The sequence below is a fragment of the Peromyscus californicus genome, unplaced genomic scaffold, assembly GCF_007827085.1.
Source record: "Peromyscus californicus insignis strain IS unplaced genomic scaffold, ASM782708v3 Scaffold_5__1_contigs__length_169319896, whole genome shotgun sequence".
Lineage (NCBI taxonomy): Eukaryota > Metazoa > Chordata > Mammalia > Rodentia > Cricetidae > Peromyscus > Peromyscus californicus.
The window spans coordinates 33,022,287-33,048,621 of record NW_026294573.1 but is presented as its reverse complement, the minus strand read 5'-3'; the positions used below and the strand labels follow the sequence as shown (position 1 = coordinate 33,048,621).

The window sequence follows — 26,335 nt, the reverse complement described above, 5'->3', positions numbered from 1 at the left end:
AAAGCAATATATTTTCTTCTGATATAGAAACCTAGATTCTAAGTATAAATAATCCCAAATTAGTGTTACTGCTCTGGAGCAGTTGCTCAGCCTCTGCACTCCCATTTTCGTTTGTCTAGGCACAGAAGGAAGACAAAATTGAATGTTGTCTTAGGACTTACTATTGCTGTGAGGAGACACCATAACCATGGCAACTCTTATAAAGAAAACATTTAATTGCTTACAGTTCAGAGGTTCAGTCCATCATGGCAGGGAAAATGGCGGCATGCAGGCAGGCATGGTGCTGGAGAAATAGCCAAGTGTCTTACATCATTCAGGAAACAGGAGTTGACTGTCACACTGAGAGAGCTTGAGAAAAAGAGACCTCAAAGCCTACCCCCACAGTGACACAGTTCCTCACACAAGGCCACACCTCCTAATAGTGCCTCTCCCTTTGGGGGCCATTTTCTTTCAAACCACCACAAATGCTATATATACTTGTACAGTTATTAAGAAAAAACTCTTTTAAAATGAGATAATTGTACTATATAAACTTTCAAACCCCTATTTTGTGCCTGAACTTTACCTTTCCATCATTCTGTTACAATCACCATGATGACCTATGGTTTAACATTTGTTTTCTTTATTAGAACCTGCTGACATCCTGGAGCTAGGTAAGATATTTTTCTTTTTCTGTTAAATAAGGGGACTTACTAGACCAGGGATTTGATTGTAAGCAGTTTTAATCCACTAGGAAAAGAACTCCATATGTCTTTGTTTCATAATCCAGGGAATCACTGTTTGCCTAATTAGCATGTAATTAACTTAGATGTCATATCAAGCTCTTCTTACCGGGAGGACGAAGACCAAGATAACAAAAAAGGAAGTGGTATAGTTAATTACATAGAGTAGGTTAAACAGAAAACTAACTAAACTGGAAGTAACTTCTTGATCTACTAAGTCCAAGCTGAAACAAACTTCCATTGTTCATAATATATTTGGTGACATTTTTCTAAAAGAAATTAATTATAAGATAAGTTGAACCAAAATAAATGTAAAGATATCTTTCATTTATAAACTACAGAAAAACACAAACATACCTGTAACAAGTAAAATTGATACTACATCTGGTTTTCATTCTGCATAGTATATTTCAGGACTAAGATTTGAGCAATAAAACTAATACTTAACAGTTCTCAGCCAGCTTTCAAGGTTTCTGCATAAACACCAGTCAGTTTCTTAGAGTCCTGTGACGTCTTGTGTATCACCTAAGTCTTCACATCCTCATACCTTTACCAAATTTTGCTCAAGTATTTTGATATATTTTGTTACCATAATTCCATGTGTTAGCAGTATTATAGTCATTATCTACTTCCTTCCTTTTACCTTTTCTTCCTATAAGATATTTTCTGTCCATCCTGACACAAAATAACCAAGTAGAAAACTAGAGGAGTCCAACAGAATTCCTGGGTGGTTGAGAACTGGCTCTGCCATTTAGTCACCATGTGATTCTGACCCTTAACTTTATCGTGAGTTAAATGGGAAGAATAATCTCATCCTGTCTGCTTCACAGGGTTGGGAAGCTCACATAAGCTAATGAATGTGAAAACACCATAAAGCTTGCATTTGCCCTTAACTGGAGAATTGTAATGCTTTTCATTCTTCTCAGCAGCTGAGCTCACACTTTAAGTCCAATCTGACCTTCTTTGAAGTGAAGCATTATGAATGTGAGCTGAACAAATGAATGAAGTGAAATGATGAAGGGCAAAGTACCTGAGACTTGGTAAACACATGATAGATATTACTTTATTCTTTAAATTTTTCCTCAAGCTTTTATGGTACTCGTGTGTAAGTGGGAAAACCATGGGCAGGGATTCAGATCAATTCCTATTCCCCACTCATCAGTTTTATAACTTTAAGCAAATTAATCTTTCTGGCATAATTCCTCTTATTTAAAATGAACATGAGCCGGGCGGTGGTGGCGCACGCCTTTAATCCCAGCACTCGGGAGGCAGAGCCAGGCGGATCTCTGTGAGTTCGAGGCCAGCCTGGTCTCCAAAGCGAGTTCCAGGAAAGGCGCAAAGCTACACAGAGAAACCCTGTCTCGAAAAACCAAAAAAAAAAAAAAAAAAAAAAATTAAAAAAAAAAATAAAATAAAATGAACATGAAACTGAGATGCTAAGATAATCTGACATGAACAGGCAAAGGGAAGACAGTCATAGCTGCTGCTGATTTTGTTCTTGTTGCTAATGTGAATAATGTTAACAATTGTAGCTCACTTGACAGCCTTGGGCATGTTGTAAACTGTGTTTGTTGACAGGGAGTTTAGCTACTCATTTAACATGAAACGTATCAGTTAGCAAGGGGGTTTATAATTTGAAAGAACAGTTTTCCTCTTGAGAATAATTGGTGGCACAGGTATATTCTCTGATATACATTAAGGCTGCAGGCTCTGTTTTTCCCAATGAGAATAGAGAGTAGACTTCTAGGGCCTTCATTCTGAATAAGACCCTAAAATAATATGCTTTGGAGGGCTGGGGCTATAAGTCAGCGATGGAGTGTTTGCTTAGTATGCTCAAGGCCCTGGAATGATAGTAATTATTATTTGCTTTGGTATAGCATTTCAAAGTTTGATACTTCAAATTGCTTATTAAATTCTTGAGTACCTCAAATTGTTAGGAATTTACTAACCTTTTCAGGCAAATTGCATCATGTTAGTCAGGTATATATTGAGCCAAATATGTTTCTTTGTATTGTTAGCCACATCCTAACTTTTAGGACCATACAGAAGAGGGTTAGCTCTCTGGCTAATTAGATGGCAGTTGTAGGGCCCACCTTCTCTCTGGTACTCTGCCACTTTAAAAGTGCAACCCCTGTCATCTCACACCTAGGTTTCAGATATATATAGCTTCCTAACTAGTCTTCCAGCCTCCAGCCTTAATCCTCTCCAGTCCATTTTTAACACTGCAGTCAGAATGTCTGCACCCTAAATTTATCAGCATTCTATTTCTCATGAACATGGTGAGTTAGTTCCTTGTCTTGATGCTGTCGCAGAATGCTTGACAGAAGCAGCTTAAGGAAGAAAGAAAGGTTTATTCAGTCTGAGTTGATACTCATGAACAGGGCATGTAGAGAGTGGAGCAGTAGTGGTATCAGGAGCCTGAGACAGCTAGCTATAGCCATAGCCAGGAAGCAGAGGGAGATGAGTGCCTGTACTTGGCTAACTTTCTCCATCGTTTGTAGTCTGGAACCTGTTGAATGGTGCCAGTCACATTTAGCGAGAGTTTTTCCACCTCAGTTAACCTAATCCAGATAAACCTTTGCAGACATGCCCAGAGATTTGTTTCTGTGGTGCTTCTAGGTCCTATTGGGTTGACTATACTACCATGTGGTGTAAAGGGTGCTTTGATACCGAAACACTTTTTCTGTCTACAACCTCTTTTTAAACTTTTCTCTGAAACAGTTTGCTTTTGCTTTGACTCCTGCTTATCTTATCCTTTTATACTTAGGAACCCGAATGTTCTTGCCTCTGGGAAGCCTTCCACAAACCTTCTGCGTGCTCCTACAGCACCCTCTACCTCTCCAAGCAGCCCTCACCACACCATTCTGCCATGGATCATTTAGTTTCTGTCCCTCCCTAGACTGAAGCTCACAAGAACAAGGGCAATATTTTGATCATGGTTGTATCTCCGTACCCAGCACAATACTGTAAATAATTCTTGGAAGAATGGGTGAGGAAATGGCTCTGAGACTGCTTTCTTACTCATGATTAATGCTAATGTTCCTTCAGTTGGTTCACAGGTGACATGCTTTTGGATCTCTTTACCACAAAGTCACCATTTTTGTTCTTGTGTGCTGTATCTCTCTCAGAGTCAAGCCAAACTTAATGCCCGCATGTGATGTTAATAATCCAGATTGAAGTAGGACTTGTGTGCTGCTTCTTGCTTTCATTCACCCAAAACTTTAATTGAGCCTGTGCTAAGCTGCAAGGCACCATGTTAAATAGCGAAGGTTGAAAAGGAATAAACAGTCCCTCTCCGTAAAGAGTTGAAATGCCTCATCACGGTGATGGGATGGGATGAGTATGAATGGATTTTAAAGGGGAGAGGAAAAAACCAGAAAGCTTTGCAGAGAAAATAGTCGATGTATATGGGTGGTTTGGGCAAAGGTACAAGGCCAAAGTATCTAAAAGTTTGTTTGAGGAAACTCCCATCTAGCATGAAAGTCATGATTTTGGGCCTGTGAAGCCTCCCCAGCCCAGACCTTTTTCACTCCAGGTTGCCTGCCTGAACTCTCCAGAAAGCCTGTCAAAACCTCTTTTCCTCATTGCCTGAAAAGAACAGTAATGTTGCTCTACATGCTTTATTTCTAATAAGTAACAATACCTCAAGAGACTTTTCTTTTTCATTTTTTTTCCTCGGTGAAGGAACTACGTGAAAATATTAGTGTCATTGCTGAAACTGGTTTTGTTTTGTTTTTGTGTTTCTTTGGGTTGGATTTGTTTTGTTTGAGGTTTTTGTTGTTGTTTTGGGGTTTGGTTTGGATGTTTGGTTTTTGTTTTGCCCAACCTTCTGCTCTAGTCTTCAGGCATTTGATGAAAGACTATACATACTAAATCACTCATAGTTCTCTGTGCATGAAATTTTTAAAACCTCAAACCAGATGGTTGGAATGTATATTAATGAATTTTTATTGCATTGATTCTGGGAGCTGAGCTTCCACTTGAAACTTCCCTTTTTAGCCAAGCTATTTGATGAGCTCTTTGCTTTTAGCTAAGAGGTTTCTTTGTGATATAGAAAGGACACTAATAATATAATTCAGTTCCTGTTATTTGTTTTCAGGAATTATTTTTTGGTTTGATGTTTTATTTTTAGGTGATCTATTAAAACATCAAGCTAATAATTTTAAAGGGTTATGAATGATGTTTAGAGAGTACTATTTAACATTAGACATTTTAGAATAACTGGATTTTTTTAGAAGCTGTATATGCTACCATTTACTTGTCATCTGAAAAATGCCAAGAACACATAGTGTGGAAGATAGGAGTTAAGAAATAACTCACTCAAGCAAATTTAAATTAGTTATGAAATTACATGAAACAGTGTTCCTGATGCTGGGGTAGATGGACTAATGAGAAGAACAGAATAGAGTCCAGAAATAGATCTAAGAATGTATAAAAAATTAATACAAGATCAAGGTGATTTCAAGTCCATGGAGAGAAGATGGTTTATTTAATAGATGATGTTGGAGCACTTTTATTGAAAAAAAATGAAAAGAGAAAGCTAAATGTTTGCTTCATTCATTTCATAAACTAAATTACAAATAGATCATATATGATATATATACATGTAAAGAAACCAGAGACATTCTTGAGGAAAACATGGGTTAATATTTTTATAATATTTAAGTGAGGAAAGTATAGTATGAATAGTGAGAAGCTATAAAAGGGATGACAGAGAAACATGAGGGTAAGGTTAGCCTCTTAATCATATACATGAAGGACTTATATTCATTTGCAAAGACCTTAGAATCTGTAAGAAATGGACGTTTATGTTAGCAGAAAAATGGCAAAAATAAAAACTAGTTAATAAGCCTCCAAAAGTTTTCAACCTTATTAGTAATCAAAAAACTGTCCAAAATGTATATTAGCGGGTTTTTGTTTGTTCTTTTGTTTGTTCCTATTTTTTACTGTTAGATTTATCAAATTTCCCAGAACTTGGGAATCTAAGGCAGCAGAATTGCTAGTTTGAGGTCAGCCAAGTTCCAGGCCAAACTGGGCTATATAAATGAGACTCTGCCTCAAAAAAAAAAATATCAAAATCTAGGAACTGTCAAAATATAACTTTAGCAAAGGCATGAAATACATACTTACATACTTTACTTTTCATTTTATGTATCTATTCTTTGAAAATTTCATAGATGTGTACAATGTTTTTTAGTCATATTTACCCCCTCTTCATTCATGTACCTTTGATAGTAATAAAAATTGGCATACTCTTTCTAGAGGATATTTCAGCAATATAGATTGTATCAAAACCTAAAATATCCAGTTTGTCTGTTAATCCTACTCTTTAGTATTTGCTCCAGGGAGACTGTGTTAGTCAGATTTTTATCACTAACTAAACTCTGAGAGAGTAGGAGGAGGCATGGTGTGAATATGACCAAAATGCTTTATATGCATATATATGTGTATTATAATGAAATACACTTATGTATAATTAATATATGTTAATAAAAGCATAAAAAGTTAAATAAATAATAGACAAATACCTGAAAGAAACATTAAGGAAGGAAAGGTTTCCTTTGGGTTGTTTCGGAGGTTTTGGTCCATGGTCAGCTGGTTCCGTTGCTTTTAGGTCTATGGGAAAGCAGAAGTATCGGGAAGGAAGGAAGGAAGGAAGGAAGGAAGGAAGGAAGGAAGGAAGGAAGGAAGGAAGGAAGGAAGGAAGGAAGGAAGGAAGGAAGAAAGAAAACTGATTATCTCATTGTAAACAATGCAAAGAGAAGGAACAGAGAGAGGCCAAAGACAAAATAAACCCTTCAAAGCCAAGGAACCAGCTTCTTTCAACTGATTCTACCTTCCACAGTTTGACCACCTCACAGGAATCTGTTGACAGTCTGAATCTATCAATGGATTAAACCATTGATTAGATCAGAGCCCTCATGATGTATTTATCTTTGGGAACATCCCCACAGACACCCAGGAAGATGCTTTAATAACCTCAATTTCTCAGTCCTACCAAGTTAACAATTAAGATTAACCATCGCAGAGATCATTTTAAAAGTACTCAAAGATGTGTACACAAAGATATGCATTTAAAAATTAGGCAATATTTAAATGACTATCACAAGTTGTTATGATCTATTAAGTTACAGTATATATGCATGATGAAACCATGTTTAGACAGTAATCTTGAAGTAGAATTTCTAATCTGAAGACATTATTATTATTACTGCTCTTAAGGATTTTTCTTTCCACAACTAAGTAGAACAAAGTAGAGTTCTGAAAGAGGACCACAACCAGAATAGTAGCCAGCTAGAGTAGCTGATAAGTAAATAAATAAGCTTGCTTCTTTCTTTATTTTATCTTCTTTCACACCACTTTATTCCTTTCAAATGCTTACCACCTTTCTTATTTCTATGCTAATTGTGTCTTATCATGTACCAGAATGCAATGTAAATCCCATAAGGTAGAGATCCCTGTTAAACTGCTTCCACTGAGGAAGATGCTTGGTTAATGTGTTGAATAAATAATTGAAAACTCAAATTATATTTTAATGTTTAATTCGTATGTGAATAATTTAAAACATTTGTTTTATATGTGCTTAAATTATAAAACGTTCTATGTCTGTTAGTAAGGTCCCAAGTATAAACTAACTTTCCCTGTACTGGTCAAGCGATGGCTAACAATTAAGAGCACTTGCTGCTCTTGCAGAGGACCTCAGTCTGGTTCCCAGCACCCAGGTCAGCTGGCTCACCTGTAACTCTAATTCTAAGGGGATCTGAGGCCCTCTTTTGGACTCTGTGGACACCCACACAATATATGTGCACACTCAAACACTGACATACATACATACACATAATTAAAATAAAAATAAAATATTTAAATTTAAATTAAACTTATTTTAACTGCAATATTATTTGTGCAAGTAAGTTAAATATTTCTGCTCATCTAGTGACTAAAAGTGTTATGATGCAGGAACTCTGTCTGTCTTGCTCCACCAACATTTAACACAGTTCTTTACACTTGGAAGGATATTACATATTTATCAAATGAAGAATTCATATACAATTGTGTGCATTATAAATACAATTATCTCCATCTTTCAGATGAGCAAATTGAGGCTTGGAAGGTTAAATTTGCCCAAGATATTTGCTATAAAAATAGACTTAAGGGCCGGGCGGTGGTGGCACATGCCTTTAATCCCAGCACTCGGGAGGCAGAGCCAGGCGGATCTCTGTGAGTTCGAGGTCAGCCTGGGCTACCAAGTGAGTTCCAGGAAAGGCGCAAAGCTACACAGAGAAACCCTGTCTCGAAAAACCAAAAAAAAAAAAAAAAAGACTTAAGCAGCATCTTTTGACTTCTAGTATATTTTTTAAAAATACCGGTGGTCCATAGACACAGATTTAACTTGAAACTACTGAGTGAAAACTTTTAAAGATGGTTCCATAAACTTTGAAGAAATGAGAACACTTAGGAATATGGTTTTGGAATCAACACTTTAGACCTTGTGTTGTGAAACTACTGTCCGAGGGCCACACTGAGCCTGCTGCCTGCTTTGTCAAGGCTTCATAGAATACAAGCTTTCTCTTCTCTTTTCAATTTTCATTGTCTGTACCTTCTAGCCCACTACCAGAATGGCTGAGTTTAACAGCTGTGATTGTCAAAGCGCTCACCTTATATTTAAGGCAACTTTTATAGCGCGGTTCACCCATCGGTTTGCGTCGAGAGCTGTGATAGGGACTGTGTGGTTTACAAAACATAGTAGTTTTATTATCTCCTTTTAAAAATTAACTGTTGATCCATACCTTGCTTGCTGCCATTTCTTTTGTGATTATTTTAATGCTTGCAGATTCAGAAGTCATATGAGATCTGACTTTATGATAAACATGAAAGAATGTGTTTAAGTACTCTGATTGGTTTAATAAAAAGTATCTTAATTTTAAATTTACCTGATGATAACCCAGCAGTCAAATAGAAGAAAAAAGGTATGGTTCAAATCAGTCATCATGGTGTTTGGACTGCTTTTAATATATTCTTCTTTACTTAATAATAGGAGGTTTCCTACATTGTATATGCCTGAGGTTTCTAGCCTTTTTACCTTATAGCACAGGAGTTGATTAGCATGGTTAATATGTGTAATAGGCAACTGTAATTAATGCTGCCATAATTCTTTTTTTTTTTTTTTTTTTTTTTTTGGTTTTTCGAGACAGGGTTTCTCTGTGTAGTTTTGGGCCTTTCCTGGAACTCGCTTTGGAGACGAGGCTGGCCTCGAACTCACAGAGATCCGCCTGCCTCTGCCTCCCAAGTGCTGGGATTAAAGGCGTGAGCCACCACCGCCGGGTGCTGCCATAATTCTTAAAATCAAAGTCTCTTGGATACTTTTGGTCAGAACTCAAGCTAATAAAAGTAGTTACCCAGAATTGACCAAGCTTTTAGACTTTGTTTCCTAACATATTAACTATGAGCCATATGTACATTTTAAAATTATTTGAAGTTAAATAAAATTTAAAATGTAGATCCTTACACTAGTCACATTTAAAATATTCAAAAATTACATGCTAGTGCTATCTTATTGGATAGCCATAGATACACAGTTCATTTCTGTCAGCACAGGAAAGTTGAATTGGACTTGCTGCGCTAGATGGTAGAGAGCTTAAGGGTCTCAGACCAGTAAAATCCAAGACTTAAAATTTGATTTACTCTTTCATTTGTAAAGATGTAATAATTGCAATGTTTTCTTTTTCTAATAGCAAGTAATGATAACATTTATTCAGTCCTTGATTTAAGACCTTCTCAACTAATAGCAAGCAAATTCATTAATTAAATTTTGATAACCTCTTTAAATCTTCACTCCAGGAAATAACTCTCTCATTTACTGTATGGACTGTCTGGTTGTATTATTTAATCATCAACTGGCTTTGAAATATTTCAGAACTGATTGGGATTTCTGGCCAAACCTGTTTGCTTAGTTAAGGATGGTGGGAAAGGAACCAACCTTAAAACAGAAGCTATAAAGTCAGCAGAATGTAAACTCTTGGCATCATCTTTGTAGTGATTTAGATATCATTATTTAGTGATTCATTTTTATTCCCAGCAGCTAGTGCTTTTTGCATGGTCCAAAGGGGCCCTGTGCTGCTCCACTACAGAGGAAACTTCAAGAAATGCTGGTTTGCTACAGTGTTTTAGCTTGTGAGAGTCTCTGGGACCTTCCCTGCTCCATCATGGGGTCACCTCTAGGTGGGTATTAGGTGGAAACTGTAAATTGCTTTAACTTTGAAATAAAGAACTTGGTAATCTTTTGTGGTCCAGTGATATTCGTATATAACAGGCTATGCCTTTCCATGTTGTCCTAGCCCTGGAATAGTGTCACCTTAAAGATTGCTCTTCCAGTTCATTGTTCTTTACGCTTTGAGATACTTGAGGCAACATCAAGAGAGTAAATGATTCTGTAGACAACCCAGTTTGTTCTTCATTGTCATCAGAATTGCTTCTGAAGCCCTACTGGGCTAGATTATCGAATACCCATTATTCTGTACTTCAGTACAGCATTTTGTACCTGGAGTGACGATTTAAAAGGTGAGAACTCGAGTATATTTATCTCATTCATGTTGCTTTCCCTCCCCTGAAATCTTGCCCATGTCTCTAGATAGTCTTTGCTTTATACTTTCTAAGCTGAGGTGTGGGATGCTAAATAATGCTACCTGACCTCAATGCAGGGCCTTTCCAGGAGTCAGATTGTTCAAGAAGAACAATTCCTCCACTACCTTCTGTCTTCTGCTTGCTGAGGGCTTCTTGGTACTTCTTCGAGATGCTAGTATATCCTACTCTATGATTTTTAGTTGGTTCAGGGACTAACATGCAAAACAGCATAGATCATCTTAAGACTATGATTTTAAAACATTAATTTAAAAAGATTCATCCAGGGCACTTGGATTCTTCCCTCTAAGATTACCTTTGATTAAGATCAAATGGAAAACAAAAGTTTAAACCAGCCCACTAATGGCTTGCTTGATGTTTAGTGTAGAGTACATCCTAAAGGCATTTGTTTAGGAAGTTGACTGTGATAGAGATTTCTATTTCCTTTACAGGTCATTTTACCTGGGACAAATACCTAAAAGAAACATGTTCAGTCCCAGCGCCTGTCCATTGCTTCAAGCAGGTAATTGATTTTCAACATGGTTAGTAGGTGGGAGACAGTGTTTTCTGGTGCTTGAGTAATCAGAGCATGAGGTAGGAGCCCTTTGACTTCTCACCTAAGGACCCCAAAATAAACTTTTATGAAAGGAGCTCAAGTAAAAGTTGGTTACTGAGTTTCAGCACCAGGCATCTCCCCAACTTCATTCCAAGGAACACCTCCTTTCCTCCAAGATTATTCTGTTACTGAAAAAAAAATGACTATTTTTTCCTGGAGCTTTAATTCAGAGAAATAGGAAAGAGAATTGTGGGTTTTAGAATGTGGAGCAGTATTCTTTTCCTGTGTTCAAAACCTCTGCCACAATCTTACTTTTCTTTAAGAACACTGAACCCAGTCTTACTGGGGGACGTTTTTTGAGTCATTCAGAGCTTCTCATGTAGAATTAAGTGTTCCAGACAATATGTGGTAAGGTTGGTAAGCTAAGCAGTGCACTGTTGCTAAACAGAGCAAGATGCCACAGTTCTTTATACCACTCTTGCTTTAGTCCTCAATTATTTCTTTATCAATAGTTCACTTTAAGTTTTATCTAATTTCTAAGTAAAAGTACATATTTCTGTTTATTTGAAATAATATAGTCTAATTCAAATGTTTACCTAAACCATTCTTAATTCAAATATACTAAGAAATAGCTCTCAAGTCACCAAAAATCAGAGAAGTAAAGAGTGGTCTGAGAAATGGGAAACAAATGAGTTAAGCCTGTGTGATTTGCCACCTTACTGCCTAGATCCAGATCATATTCCAAGGAAGGTGAACCTTAGGTTGAGCCATCAGACTCCCTAATTCAAGGATATGGAACTGATAGTCCAGATGCATTAAAGTAACTAGAATTTACAAGTCACTATGTCAGAGCAAAACCCAAAAGGGCTATAGAAGATCATCTTTAATTATTCAGGAAAGTACTGCTGTTGAGTGATGAGGAAACTATTTATGGCCAATGGAAAATCCATCTGAAAATATTAGAAGAAAGCCTGATACATGAGACTGAGCATAGTTCCTGGAAAGTCTCTTCTTTATTTGATCATTGGAAGAATATTCAGGAAGGCCTTTTAGATAATAGGAAATAGTCATACTCCGAGCATTGCTCCAGACTTGTATAAAAACTCATAAAAGTCATACTTGAAGGAATCAAACTGTCCTCAGGAAACTTCATCTATAAACAAATCACAAGAAAATCTATAGAAATGCAAAAAATATCCAGTACCCAGCAATAAAATCCATAGTACCTAATGTCTAGTCAAAGGTTAGTGGGCATGCAAAGAGGCAGAAGAGTGCAGTCAGTAGGAAAGAGAATAATCATTTGGTTCAAACTGACTCAGGACCTATACAGGGCACACAACAAAAGATAAACACCTGAAAGTATTGTTTTAATTATTTGATATGTTCCAAGTGTAAGCAGAGAAATGAAAGATGTCAAGATTCTCAACTAACTGCATGCAAAATTTAAAATGCACTGGTTAATATTAATGTTACAAGAAAATATTACTGAGCTCTGAGACACAGGAATAGAAACTACCCAAAATGAATCACAAAGACAAAGCAGTTCAGACTCAAGTGAAAAGAGAGTAGCAAACCAGAGCTTCTACTTGCCAGATAGATGTGTGATCAGTGTTCCCGAAGAGAAGAAAGGAGTATGTGAGTAATGATGGCTAAGATATCACCAGACAGTTTTTAATTGCTATGATTTAAAAGAAGACACATTTAGTGGTGAAAAGATATGGAGCAAAAGGGTCTCTCATAAGCTGTTAGCAAAAATATACAGTATCTTACCCTTGGCAGAAAACATCATAATACTGAAGGAAAAAGAGCCATTAGAATTGAGTAATATTAAGTTAGCATTCTAGTCAATTATTTAAAATAATCCAACAGAATATATAACAGAAGAGAAACTCTGACTTAAAATAGCAGCCAGAGGGGTGAGGTGAACTTACAAAATCCAAAACTTACTTATAGAAAATATCTGACCAAAAAATGCTCCATAAGAATTAAAAATTATGAAAGGAGAGGCTGAGGAGATGGCTTAGTCAATAAAATGCTTGTTTCTCAAGCATGAGGCTCTGACTTCAGATCCCTAGCACCCAGATAAAAACCAAGTAGGACAGCCCATGCCTGTAGCCCAGGCTCCAGATTCTTTGAAAGGCCCTGTCTCCAAAATTCAGGTGGAGAATGTCAGAGGAGGACACCCTGATATCAATCTCTGACTTCGACATGCATGCATATGGGCAAGCGCACACATTCACTACTAAAGAGCAGTTAAAGACAGCTCACACTGACCTCTGGCCTACACATACATACTTATACATGTACACATACATGCACAAACATGAACGTGTACACATGCATATAACACACACACACACACACACACACACACACACACACACACACACACACACACACAAAGGAAATTTCAGAGTTACAAACTCCTTTTCCTCAAAAGATACTTGTGAGGGCTGAAAAGATGGCTCAGCAGTTAAGAGCACTAGCTGTTCTTCCAGATGACCTCAGTTAGGTTCCTAGCTCTCAAGTCAGGTGACTCACAACCATCTGTAACTTCAGCTCCAGGGGATCTAACACCTCTGGACCTACAGGCACCTGCACTCATGCACACATACCTACATGCATAAATACACAAACACATAAATAAAAATAACCTTTAAAGATACCTGTAAGAGAGTAAGATACAAGCCACATTAAGAGAAAATATTTGTAAATCACAACAGTATAACAGTACTCCCCAAAATGATGTATAAATTGGCCACAGTCCCTATCAAAATACCAGACTTTTGGGCAGAAATTGGCAGAATTGATCCTCCAATTTATATAGAACCATAAGAAACTCAGAACAGTCAAAGCAGCCTTTAAAAGAAAGAACAAAGCAGGAAGGCAAAATATGTGAATAGAAACATCCGTCAGGAAAGAGCTTCTCCATAGTGAAAAAAGGAAGGGACAAGTGTAGAGTTATGTGTTCAGCAGGAAACAAATTGCAAAATCAGAGGCCTGGGACAGCGGCAGAGCAAAAGAAACAAAATGCCTCACCTTAGCACAATATCCTGGAAAGAAGTTTCTCTACACAGGGGTAAAGGTGAAAGAGTCCCACCAATCTGCCAGCTCAGATAGGTGTTCTACTGGCTTAAGAAAGCTTCACAGTTCTTCCAGGCCTAAAACCTGCACAGTAGCCGGGCGGTGTTGGCGCATGCCTTTAATCCCAGCACTCGGGAGGCAGAGCCAGGCGGATCTCTGTGAGTTCGAGGCCAGCCTGGGCTACTAAGTGAGTTCCAGGAAAGGCGCAAAGCTACACAGAGAAACCCTGTCTCAAAAAACCAAAAAAAAAAAAAAAAAAAAAAAAAAAAAAAAAAAAAACTGCACAGTAGCCTAGCTTTAGACTTTCAAGTCCCAGCAAACTACCAGGGTGGTATTGCCAGTCATCTTGAGAGGAAACCTATTGTCTGAATTAGGACTGCTTTAGGATTTAGAAACCCTATATATCCAAATTATGGGACTGGTAGACATTCTACTATACTGGCTCAGTGTATGGTTTGCCTCATCAGACTCAACATAGCTAGACAGAATGATTCTGAGACAAATCCCTTACATAGCTGGGCATCAGATGTTATAACAGGGAGGATATGGAGGCTGCCACTTGCAAAAAAAACCCATGAGATTGAGACTACCTTCTGATACTGGAAATGTGGCCTATTCCATGTTTCTCATGGGTACCAGGACTGAAATAGTTGTCCAGGTAGTTCTTGACCCAGCTCTCCCACCACTACACACAGTGTTGCTATAATGCAGAGAAATAATTCTGAGTTTCTACTCCTACCCTACCAGAGACATGCTGGGAACATTTGAACACCATCCCTATGGCCCCAGCTGTACTCTTGCTTCAGGTACACAGCCTAACAAGTTTCAGGGGAACCATGGCCAATACAAGCCACATTCTGCTCTCCCTCCCTTCTGTTAGCACCTCTCTGAGAGGAATTTGCCAAATTTCAGTCATCCTTTCACTGTATCCTTTCCTAGGCACTGTATCTGAAAAACTGGGAAGTCTCCATACATCTTCAGAGGTGCACAGTTATGAGGAGTCTGAGGTCACACTCCAGAGCAGGCATTCTCACAGTAGGGGAACAACACAACTTTACAACTCCTCATTGCATTGATCACTCATAAGTCAGGACATGAGTGCCACAGACAGATTCCTGTACCACCCTCTCTGTTTAGTACCTGAACCCATGCCGTGTCAGGTCAGAGGACAAGTGCCTAAGGCTCCTCATTACTAGACAGCAAATGCAGAGGGTTCGAGTAATACAATGAATATCGTCAGTGCCTAAGGAAACAACTCACCTTGTACAGGTCACAAGTTTCACTATAGGAGTAAGCACAGAGTATACCCACACATACTGCTTTCTGTATCACACTTGCTCGAACTACTTGAGTATCTCCAGTCTTGCTTGTATTGCCTAGAGAGACAGTAGGTCTCTCTCTGATTCTGATATAATACAGATAAGTAGAATGAATGCACTGTACTCAAACTCACCATAGACAAACGCATCATAGACAGACATGCTTCAGGCAGATTACACTATTGTGTTCAAACTGGAAGTAACATTGGCATTGAATATCAATAAATCAATGATCAAGATACATCTTCTGGAAAAAGTTAAGCCCGTTCCATAAAAGTGATAAGGCTCTCCATTGTGCCAGATATACAAGCTTTAACATAGGAATACAAGAACTATGAAGAACAAGGTAATACAACATCTCCTAAAGTCCATTCATAACACTCTAGTAAGAGACTCCACAGGTACCAAAGTGAATGAAGTACCTGATAAAGAATTCAAAAGAATTATTTCTTGAAATCTCAAGAAAACCAGACAAGCAGTTAAATGAAATTAGTAAGACGATGCTGAGCATGAGTGAGAAATTCAGCAGAGAGATGGGGATTTCAAAAAAGAACCAGTCAGAAATCTATAAATCAGTTTAAAACCAGTTCTATAAATCAGTTTAAAAATTGAGTTGGGAGCCTCACCTGCAGTCTACAGGTGAAGAAAGAATATTAGAACTTGAAGACAGGTATTTATTGAAATGATTGAGGCAGAAATTTAAAAAAAAGGATGAAGAAGGCATACAGGATCTTTAGGGTACCATGAAAAGATCAAATGTCCTGATCATTAACATACCTAAATGGGGAGAAATGAAGTTGAGGGCATAGTAACCTCTTCATTGGAGTAACAGCCGAAAACTTCGCAGTCTTGGGAAAGACATGGGCATCCGTGTCTGGATTCCCAAACAGACCCTGCCAAAGAAGATTCTCACTACAGCATACAGGAAAACTGTCTGCAGTACAGAAAAAGCACCAAACAATATTTAAGAGCAGCCCCATTAGACTAGTAGCAGATTTCTCAGTAGAAACTCTTTAAGCCAGGAAGGGATCTATTATTATTACAACCCGTATTACTATAACCCAACAAGGCTGTACTTCAGAATTTAATGAGAAATAAAGACCTTCCAAAACAAACAAAGAGTTAAGGGAATTCCTAACCAGACCAGCTTTATAAAAGATGCTTTAAGGGGGTGCTACACCTGTCACTGGAGTGAAGATAACTACCATCATAACTTCCTAAATATAAATCATAGGATATAAATTCTACTGGAAGAGTAGACACACAAAGAGCAGACTAAAAACAAAAATAAGCCATACCTCAAATTTGTAGAAGAATCAGAAGAGAAACAAATGAAATAGAGACTAAAAGAAGAGCACATAGAATGAATAAAATAGTTCTTTGAAAAGATAAACAAAATGAACAATCCTTAACTAAAGGGAAAGTGAGAGCCCAGATAAAATTCCAGATGAAACTGGAAACATCCCAACTGAGACTACAAAAGTTCAAAGGATCTAGAAATTATTTTTGAAAAACTATATACTAAAAAATTGGAAAATCTAGTAAAATGGAAAAAATTTTAAGACCTGTATAACCTACCAAAGTTGAACCAAGAAGATATAAAAAACAGAATGGAGGGCTCAGTGGATAAGAGCACTTGTATGAGGATCAAAAGCCGGGTGTGGCCATAGACATATAACACCTGCATTGTCAATCTCTGTGGCTTGCTGGCTGCCAACCTAGCCTTAGGTTCAGTGAGAGACTCTGTTTCAAGAAAATAAGGTGGAGAATGACACAGCAGGATACCCACTGGCCTCTTCTGGCCTCTGCATGGATGTGTGCTTACAAATGTCACCTATACTACAGGCATACCTGTACACACCCAAAAAATGTAGATCTGTAAGAAATAATAATATTGAAAGATTGAATCAGTAATAAAAAGTCTCACCAAATAAAAGCCTAGGACCAGATTATTGTGTTGCTGAATTTGATGCAACTTTTTTCATTTTCTTTTTTTTAATCTCTTCCATCCTTCCTTCCTTCCTTCCTTCCTTCCTTCCTTCCTTCCTTCCTTCCTTCCTTCCTCCCTCCCTTGCACCCCTCCTTCCCTTTCTTCCTTCCTTCCTTTTTTGGGGGAGGTGGGGATGGTTTTATATATTTCAAGCTGACTTCAAACTCCCTATATAGCTGATGATGACCTTGAACTTCTGATCCTCTTGTATCCACATCCCAGTTTATGCATTATTGGGGGTTGAACCCCAGGACTTTGTACACAGTAGGCAAACACTCCACCAACTGAACCTCATCCCAAGCTCCTGAATTTATCCAAACTTTTAAAGAACTAGTACTAATGCTTCTCAAACCATAAAAGAAGACAAGAATCATTGTATGTGGGTGTGTGTAGGTGTGTGTGGCTATGGCTACAACAGAGGAACAAGGATGAGATGGAAAGAAGAGCAAAATCATACTTTGTTTAAAAATGTTATAATGTTATCTGGCACCTGTGTGCTGATTTTTAAAAATTAGAAAACAACTGAAATGGAGGGGACCCTTCCCAACTTAATTCTGTTTATCCTGAAATACCTGTTACCAAAGCCTAACAGCATAACAGCAAGAAAACCATAGAGCAATGACCCTGATGGGCAAAATGGCAAATATCCTCAAGAAAATGCTTGCAAATTAAAACCAAGAGCTTGTCAGAAAGGTCATACATCATGTTCAAGTTGGTTTTATTCCAGGATGCAAGAATGGTTCAGAATATTCAAATTCGATACATATTACATAACATATACATAATACCTTGCATAAGTTGAATGAATTATAAAAATTATGATCATCCCAATAGATGCAGAAACATCTATTATTCATGTTATTCATGATAAGAAGTCATGAACATATTAGATATAGAAGGATTGTGCCTTAACATAATAAAGCCTGTATATGACAGACATTTAGGCAGCATTCTACTGAATGAGGAAAGCTGAACATTTTCTCCCAGGTAAGAATCAGAAAATGTCCTGCTGTTGTGGTTAGTATGGCTTTCAGTATATCTTGAAATTTTGTATTGTCGCAATTCTTATTTAGTATAATATTAGAAATTTTAACTACAGTAGTTAGGTAAGAGAAAGGAAAGTCAAATGATCACTCTTTACAAATGATACAATTCTGCCAGTGGTTAGGAGACAGAGGCATAGCTCTACACTGTTACTCTCAGCAGCCTAAGGAGCTCTCCTAATCCTTTAAGGACCTTGACTCAAGATAAGCTGTGATTCCTGGCTTTAATGCAGAAAAGAATTTTAGAATTAAGCATTATGAAACAGTTGTGTATTTTTATTACTAAATATAGTTTAATCAAGTCTTTATATATGAGACAGACAAACTGAAGTGTGGGTATGGACTTCCCAAGGGAAAGTTGTAATTAATTTTCTTAATATTAGTCATATGTAATATCTAAAGAAGAAAAATGCAAATATCCATCAATGAGAGGAAAATGGAAAATAACACCTAACAATGGATGGGGTTTCTTTTAGGATGATGATGATTATGAAATGGATAGGTATGGTGTTTGCTCAACTATGAATATGCGGAAAAGTACTGAGTTACATACTGTAAAGGAGTTTACTTTTGGTGTATGAGTTACACACAAACCTCAAATAAGCCAGCAGTTCTACTATTAGAAGTTTATATAAGAAAAAAGAAAGTGGCCCTCCATCTGTGGCTTCTGTAGCTGTAGATTTTGTCAACAGCAGACCAGAAATATTTGGGAAAAGCCAGGTGTAGTGGTGCACATCTATAATCCCAGCACTTGAGAGGCTGAGGCAGCAGGACCATAGTATTAGAGGCCTGTCTGAACAACATGGTGAGATCCAGGTACAGCTGGACTATGGTTGAGACACTTGACTCAAAAAAAAAAAAAAAAAAAAAGGAGTGGGTAGGTAAAAGGGTTTCTATACTAACGTATACAGAGGGTATTTTCCAATGGATTATTGTATGTTTCATACAAAGATTTGTTTATGCATGTACATAGGCTCATGTTTATAAGAGCCGAAAGCTAGAGCTAAACCAAATGGCCTACTACTTGGCAACAAAAAGAAATGCATATCAGATCCAGGGACTTTAAACTTTTGAAATCAGAAGTGTTTTAGATTTAGAATATTTTCCTATGAAATAAAATATCTTATGGATATGACCAATCTAAGCATGCAATTTATTATTGTTTCTTACATGCCGTATGCCCATGGTCTGAAGGTAATTATGCAATATTTTAATGGTATTTTTTACTTCAACACATCATATAATGCCAAATACAGAGTTTTCTTGTACCAGCATGTCAGTGACAAAGCTGCTCATTTTGAATTTCATAGTTTCAGATTAGATATACTCCACTTGTATTGATAAGGTCAACAATATTGAGAATATCATAATACTTACACTGACTGAAAAATATAGTCAATAAAAAACAATACTCCTCCATGATTCCTCTAAGATAAGAAGGAGAGGGGCCGGAGAAGAAAATTAAAGAAGAATATGAGAACTTCAGGGTGATGGCATGTTCACTATTTTGATCATAATGGTGCTTTCAGAGGTAGAAAAGAGTGCCTGTGATGTCATATGTCAAGACTTGCCAAAATGTACAGTTTACTGTATGTCAATTATGTTAGTTGATTTATGAGTTAACATTAAAATAAGAAAAAAGTCAACTCCTACTAGTCTTTATGGTAGATGTAGGAAAAGCAAATGAGCAGCAGACATCATCAGACACTCCTACCCTTTCTTGTACTGGTATAAGTCAATATGTGATACTTCAGAGGAAAGGACCTTTTTCTTTCATCTTACTTTCTAATGCTTCATTTGTAGAAAACCTTTCCTAAATGTTAGGGAATAAGCCAGACTTGTCCTTAGCCAACTTTAACCAAGTTGAATCCAATGCATACATTTTCGAGTTCCATCTCTTTAACATTCCTATTGAAATGCATTTTATACTTAGTCTACCTAATTCCCTTGGCTTGTTCTCCTCAGTCCTACACACCTCCAAGCAATGAGTTCAAGATCAGCATGAAATTGGAAGCACAGGACCCCAGGAACACCACATCCACCTGTATTGCCACAGTAGTTGGACTGACAGGTGCCCGACTCCGCCTGCGCCTTGATGGCAGTGACAACAAGAATGACTTCTGGAGACTGGTTGACTCCTCTGAAATCCAACCAATTGGAAACTGTGAGAAGAATGGTGGTATGCTGCAGCCCCCTCTAGGTGAGTAACTAGACCCTTGTTCTCCCTGGCCAGTCAGTTAGATTCCAAAAGTTATACATCCTGTTATGGAAAAGCTCTTGAACATATGACTACCCTTTGTTTTTCAGAGTAGTTTCCCTAATAGGCCTAGATAATATAAAGTGGGTTATCTTTACGTTAGTATAGGGTGTCTAGTCCTCACATACTCTTTTAACTTAACAGGAAACCATACTCTTTCCCAATCGATTCGCCTGGAAGAAAGGATACCTGTTATGTTAAGTCTTTTATGTCCTCTCCCCCAGTTCTTACTTGGTCCTTGGAATTCTCTTATTGAGAATCCATTATTAGAAATCTATTCTTTTAGTTAAACTAATAATCACACTTCTCTTTTGATCATAGTCATCCTTTTTTTCTGCCTCAGTACCTGAGGAAATGAGGCATCTCATCAGTTACTGACAGTTACTACTGATTGCAGTGAGTCTTCATGAGAAAGAGTGATAAGTTAGGGGTTTGGGCCATGTTCTCTTCAGGATATTGAGCTATTTTAATTGGACTTAGGGGATATGTATCATTTGAAAGAGTTTAACATTTTCTTCCATATAAAAATTATGTGGGAAAATTTCAAATATGTACAAAAGTAAAGAAAACAACACAGTTATGTCAGTCTGTCCTCTATTGTTATAATTGTCAGCATGTATTCAATGTTATTTTATATATACTTGATTGTGTCTGCCTTAAAGTACAAATATAGTACCGCTTTATCATGAAATAGAATGTCTCTCTCATAGGTCAGGATGTTTTAAAAGCATAGCCATACCACATTATCACACCAGTAAATATTTGTGTTTAAATGATCCCACCGTCATAGCACCCTTCCTCCTTCCTTTCCTCCCTGTCTTTCTCCTTTCCTTTTCCTTTCCTGCTTGTCTTTTTCCCTCTCCTGTTACGTCCTCTCTTCTTCCCTCCTTCTCATCTTTCTCTTTCTCTCTCTTATCTCCTTCCCTATCTTCCCCCTTCTACATTTATCCCTCTTCATCTTTCCTTCTCCTCTGTCGTCTCTCATCTTGAATTTCTTTAAATAAAGTTGGTTGGTATGTATGCTAAGCCTCTTAGTGTATGGGATTTCCTTCCCTCCTTTTTTTCCCTTGAAACTTACTTGTTGCAAACCCCACGTCTTTAAATTTTCTCATAATTATATTTTGCTGATTATATCTGTTAGTGTCATTTAATGTTTTTCTCCATTCCTGTTTCCTAGATATCAGTAGCTAGACCTAGAGGTTTGATCAGACTCAGATTCGAGTTTGGGGGCGGGGGTTGTTGTTGTTTTTCACACACATATCTCACAGATGACAGGCTCTTGGTTGTTCCTTGTTTTATAACCTAGTAGAGTCTCTCAAGCTTTGCAGCTCCAAAACCTTCCTCATCTTGGCTGGAGATACATACTATCTGACACATTAGGAAAACCTGCTCAGCCCTGGTCTTGGGCCATGACCAACAATGTGTACTGGGTGTGAAAGACCAGAATGTCAATAGGAATGCAGACAGTAAAAGCTATGCTCACAAGGTTTCAGAAGGGAACAGGTACTCTGTTGGGAATGGACTAGAAGCCACTTATAACATTCTTTTTAAAGTTTTATGTGTGTGGATGTTTTTCCCGTGTGTGTGTGTGTGTGTGTGTGTGTGTGTGTGTGTGTGTGTGTGTGTGTGTGTGTGGTGCCTGCAGACGCCAAAAAGGGGTACTGTATTCCCAGGAACTGGGGTTACAGATGGTTGCGAGCCTCCATGTGGGTGCTGAAAGTGGAACCCAGGTCTTCTACGAGAGCAGCAAATGCTCTTAGCCACTGAGCCATCTCTAGCAGCTCCCAGGGCTACTTTCTCACAAAGAATCTTGTAGCTTATATTTGGCATGTCAGCTTGTTCTGTTTTAGGAGTTTCTGGAACCTTTAGGAGATGGGCCTAGTTGTAAGAAGTTGATCACTGGGGTAGGAGAGGCAAGCCTTGGGTGTTAGCCCAGTCCCAAGTCCTGCCCGAGCTCTCTGCTCCCCGACCACCAGTGGATGTACCATCTGCCTCGTTCTTCCACTGCTTTAGCTGTGAGCCGCCAAAGCTTCTTCACAGCGACAGGCTGTACTCTCTTAAATCATGACTCCCCATCTCCCCTTAAGTTGTATTTTTCAGCCATTTTTATCAAAATGGTGATGAAAAGTAACTGATAGCAGTCCTTTTAGTGAGAAATGATATTTAGAAACCATAATCTGAGCACTAGAAAGCCAAATTTTTGGGTAGGTAGGTAATTGTTTTAGGACTTGGTAGTATAGAGAGGCAGAACCTGCCTTTTTTCTGTTTTAGATAACATTAAATTCATTTTGCTATATCCTGCTTAAATTCAGGATAGTGGCCTGTTCGTCTACTTTGTCATCTTACATCTGTATCTTTCTACCTTAATATAAGTGAAGTAATTTTATATGCTTTATTCCACAGTACACATGCAACAGGCTCAGACTCTTAGCCAACTGTCACCATTGTGATGATGGATACTGTTTTAGTTCTTTGCATTTTTTCTTAACTCTTAAGACAAATAGACACAGTAAGTTTATTTGGATTAATTTCTTTCTGCATGGCTCTGTCACTGATTTAGGAATTAAGGTGGAATTGCTTTTTAATTAATTTGATTTACAAATATGTAAATATATGCATTTTAAAGTAAAGTTTATGCAACAAAATATATTCATAAAAATTCTTTTTAGTGTAGTTTTTCCTTTTTGAATAGGTAACCACTTTCCTTAAATTTATTGCTTATTTTTCATTCAAAAAATTATAGCCACAGACTTGGGGTGTACTTCAGAGACAGATCACTTGCCTAGCATTCACAAGATCCTGGATTTAGTACCTAACATTGAAAAAGTAATATAAAAGCAAACAAAATATTTAGGTAAATATATGTGTATGCACATATATGTATATATAATTGTTACATATTAATATGCATGTATTTGTGCCAGAAGCTTAATTATTAATAACTATATCAGAGAATTAAGAGTAGTGAGAGTATAAATATATTTTACATATGTGTCTATACATGTGTGCCTATGAAAGTAGCATACGTTGCATACTTGTCTTCACTTGGTCTTTTTCGTTTATTGGTATGTCCTAAAGATGACTTCATAGTGAAATACAATTATTCCTATTGCTTCTTCCAGTTGCACAGTGCTATATTATTGTGCTACTTTTGAATAGCAGTTTAGAAGCATCTTGCTGAAGATATAGCTCAGCTGGTAGAATGCTTGCCTTGCATGCATGAGTCTATGGGTTCAATCATCAGTACTTAAAAAAAACAGCAATAACAAAAGGAAATTATTGTATGGACTGGGAATATAACTCAGTGGTAGGTAACATCACACTTGCCTACCATATGTGAAGCCCTAGGTTCAATTCCCAGCACAACAAAAAAGAAGAAGAAAACATTTAGTACCAAGAATGTAACTCTGTTGGTAGAGAGGTTACCTAGTATGTGTGAGACTGAAAATCTTGTGTTCAACCCCAAGCACTCAATTAACTAGCTGTGGTAGTTCATGTTTATAATCCCAGCACTCAGGAGATGGAGGGAAGAGGGCCAGAAGTTCAAGACCAGCCTGGGACACATGAAGTCATATCTCAAAACAAAAGAATAGAGGCATCTTTAGCGATTATTAAAACTATAAACTCTTGGTGATAATAATCACTACCTAAATAAAAATCATTTAAAAAAATTCTCTATAAACATAAAGATCAAAAAAGAAGACAAATTGAATCATTGGTAACTCATACTTAAATATAACAGTTAAGCATGCCACAAATTTCAACTAGATGTTATTGAGAATATGAAGCTCTGATGCCAGCAGATGCATACCAGAACAAAGAGTTTATGGATGCAGACATGGTATAAAAAGGAGGAGCGTACTGGAGATCTAACACAGCCTAGAAAGAAATAGACCCATATAGAGGACATATTCAAGACAAAGTTGAGGCCTAGTGGATTCAGGTATATGGTACTAACTCATAAAGCAGGAAAGTCTGAAATGAAGGACTAGAAAAAGTATAGGAATCTTGGAGAGAAAATTCACTGTTGGGGAGAGAAGACAGTGTTGAAAGAGGAGACAGGGAAGCAAAGAGCAGAATTTAAGTCTATGTAGAACCAAAGAGAATAAAAATCAAAAGACATTCCAGTTTCCTCATCCCATTCCAAAGAAGTCTGTCTTCAAAAGAAACTATATTCCATTATGGCAACTCGGAAACTAAGTTCCCTACCGAAGTAGAACCTCTGGACTTTGCTGGTCTAGGAAAAATAGACACTTTAAAATGATCAGTCAACACCCATAAAAAGAAAAAAAAGATGAAGATAAAACTGCTTAAATTACTGAAAACCTCGTTGCCAAAACCAATGACTAATCAGAAAGAAACTTGCACAACAACCCAACTTGAATGAAACAAGTAATGACAGACAGATGGAGAAAAATACCTTGACTCGTATGTAGTGAAAATCACACTAGAAATATACCATAGTCAAGAAGATGTGGAATGGAATTGTCCAAACTCAAGAAACATTGAAGAATCTAAAAATCCAGTTCAGATGGCTAATGAGATAACAGAGCCAAATGAAAATACTATGAAGGGTGTTGAGGAGAGAAGTAAAAACATCCAAGAGAATAAAATGTACTAGAAAGGATAAAAATCTATCAGAAAGGAATTACTGAAACATAGAACATGATCCACAAAGATCCAATTTGTGCATGTGTGTTTGTTTGTCAAACAAAACAACAGAATAAACAAACTTATTTTAAAGTAAAGAAGAAAGAAATAAGTCTATAAGGGGCCCACTTTTCACTTCCCAGAAATGGGAAGTGGAATTCAGATTGGTCAACTCTGAAACATTATTCTAGTAAAGCTGTTAAATTCTTGTAAAAAAGAAGAAAAGAAAAAGCCAAGTCTTTTACAAAGCCACTAAATTCAAGGTTCCATCAGATTTCACAACACAGTACAAGGGGAGATACGATACAGTGGACAGCATTTTCAAGAAACTCAAGAAGATGGGAGTAAGGATGTCTGTCTAGTCAAACTTACCTCAGATACTGAGATTATAATGAAACCATTTTCAGAATGCAGGAATTCAGGAAATGCTGTGATACCAAGCCCTGTCTGAGTGATGAAAGAGTTTTGTGCAGCCAAGAAACAGTCTAAGATGCATAGGATAAAAGAAGGGTGGAATTACATAGCCATTCACCATCTCACTCCGAGTCCAGTGATGAGAGAAACATCATATTAATTTGAGCACAGAAAATTTAATATAATTGCTAACTGTATCAGAGAATTAGAGTAATGAGGCATTTTCTTTTCTTTTTTTTTTTAATAGCTGTGTTTTAGTTTAATGAAGCTTCCAGACACATGAGTTCCAAGTACATAAAACATCTGTGATATACATCTTTGTACCCTTGTGATATATATATATATATATATATATAAATGGTTATGAAATATCAAGTTACTTCAATTAATGTCATTCATGCCTACTGCAAGCACATATGAGTATCCCTCATTACTTTTTTTTATTATTAAGAAATTTTCTATTCATTTTACATACCAACCACAGATCCCCTTCTCCCTCCTCCCGCCCCCCAGGCTTCCCCCCAACCCACCTCCCATTCCCACCTCCTCCAAGGCAAGGTCTCCCATGGGGAGTCAGCAGAGCCTGGTACATTCAGTTGAGGCAGGTCCAAGACCCTCCTCCCTGCACCAAGGCTGCGCAAGGTATCCCACCATAGGCACTGGGCTCCAAAAAACTGACTCA

The 26,335-nt window shown here is 37.4% G+C and overlaps 1 protein-coding gene across 12 annotated transcripts in view; it reads left to right on the top strand.

Annotated features, from left to right (window-relative positions):
* Scmh1 (Scm polycomb group protein homolog 1) overlaps positions 1-26,335 on the top strand; it is a 161,561-nt gene that overhangs the window by 52,715 nt on the left and 82,511 nt on the right. For 3 of the 12 annotated variants that reach the window (XM_052717966.1, XM_052717964.1, XM_052717965.1), the window contains 3 exons: positions 630-653; positions 10,793-10,863; positions 20,298-20,532. In XM_052717966.1, the coding sequence (XP_052573926.1) occupies positions 630-653; positions 10,793-10,863; positions 20,298-20,532 (330 nt within the window). Of the gene's footprint in view, positions 1-629; positions 654-1,648; positions 1,763-3,489; positions 3,712-9,798; positions 9,942-10,792; positions 10,864-14,260; positions 19,527-20,297; positions 20,533-26,335 lie in introns of those variants that run through there. The other 9 variants (XM_052717967.1, XM_052717968.1, XM_052717970.1 and 6 more) reach the window with 9 other exon arrangements.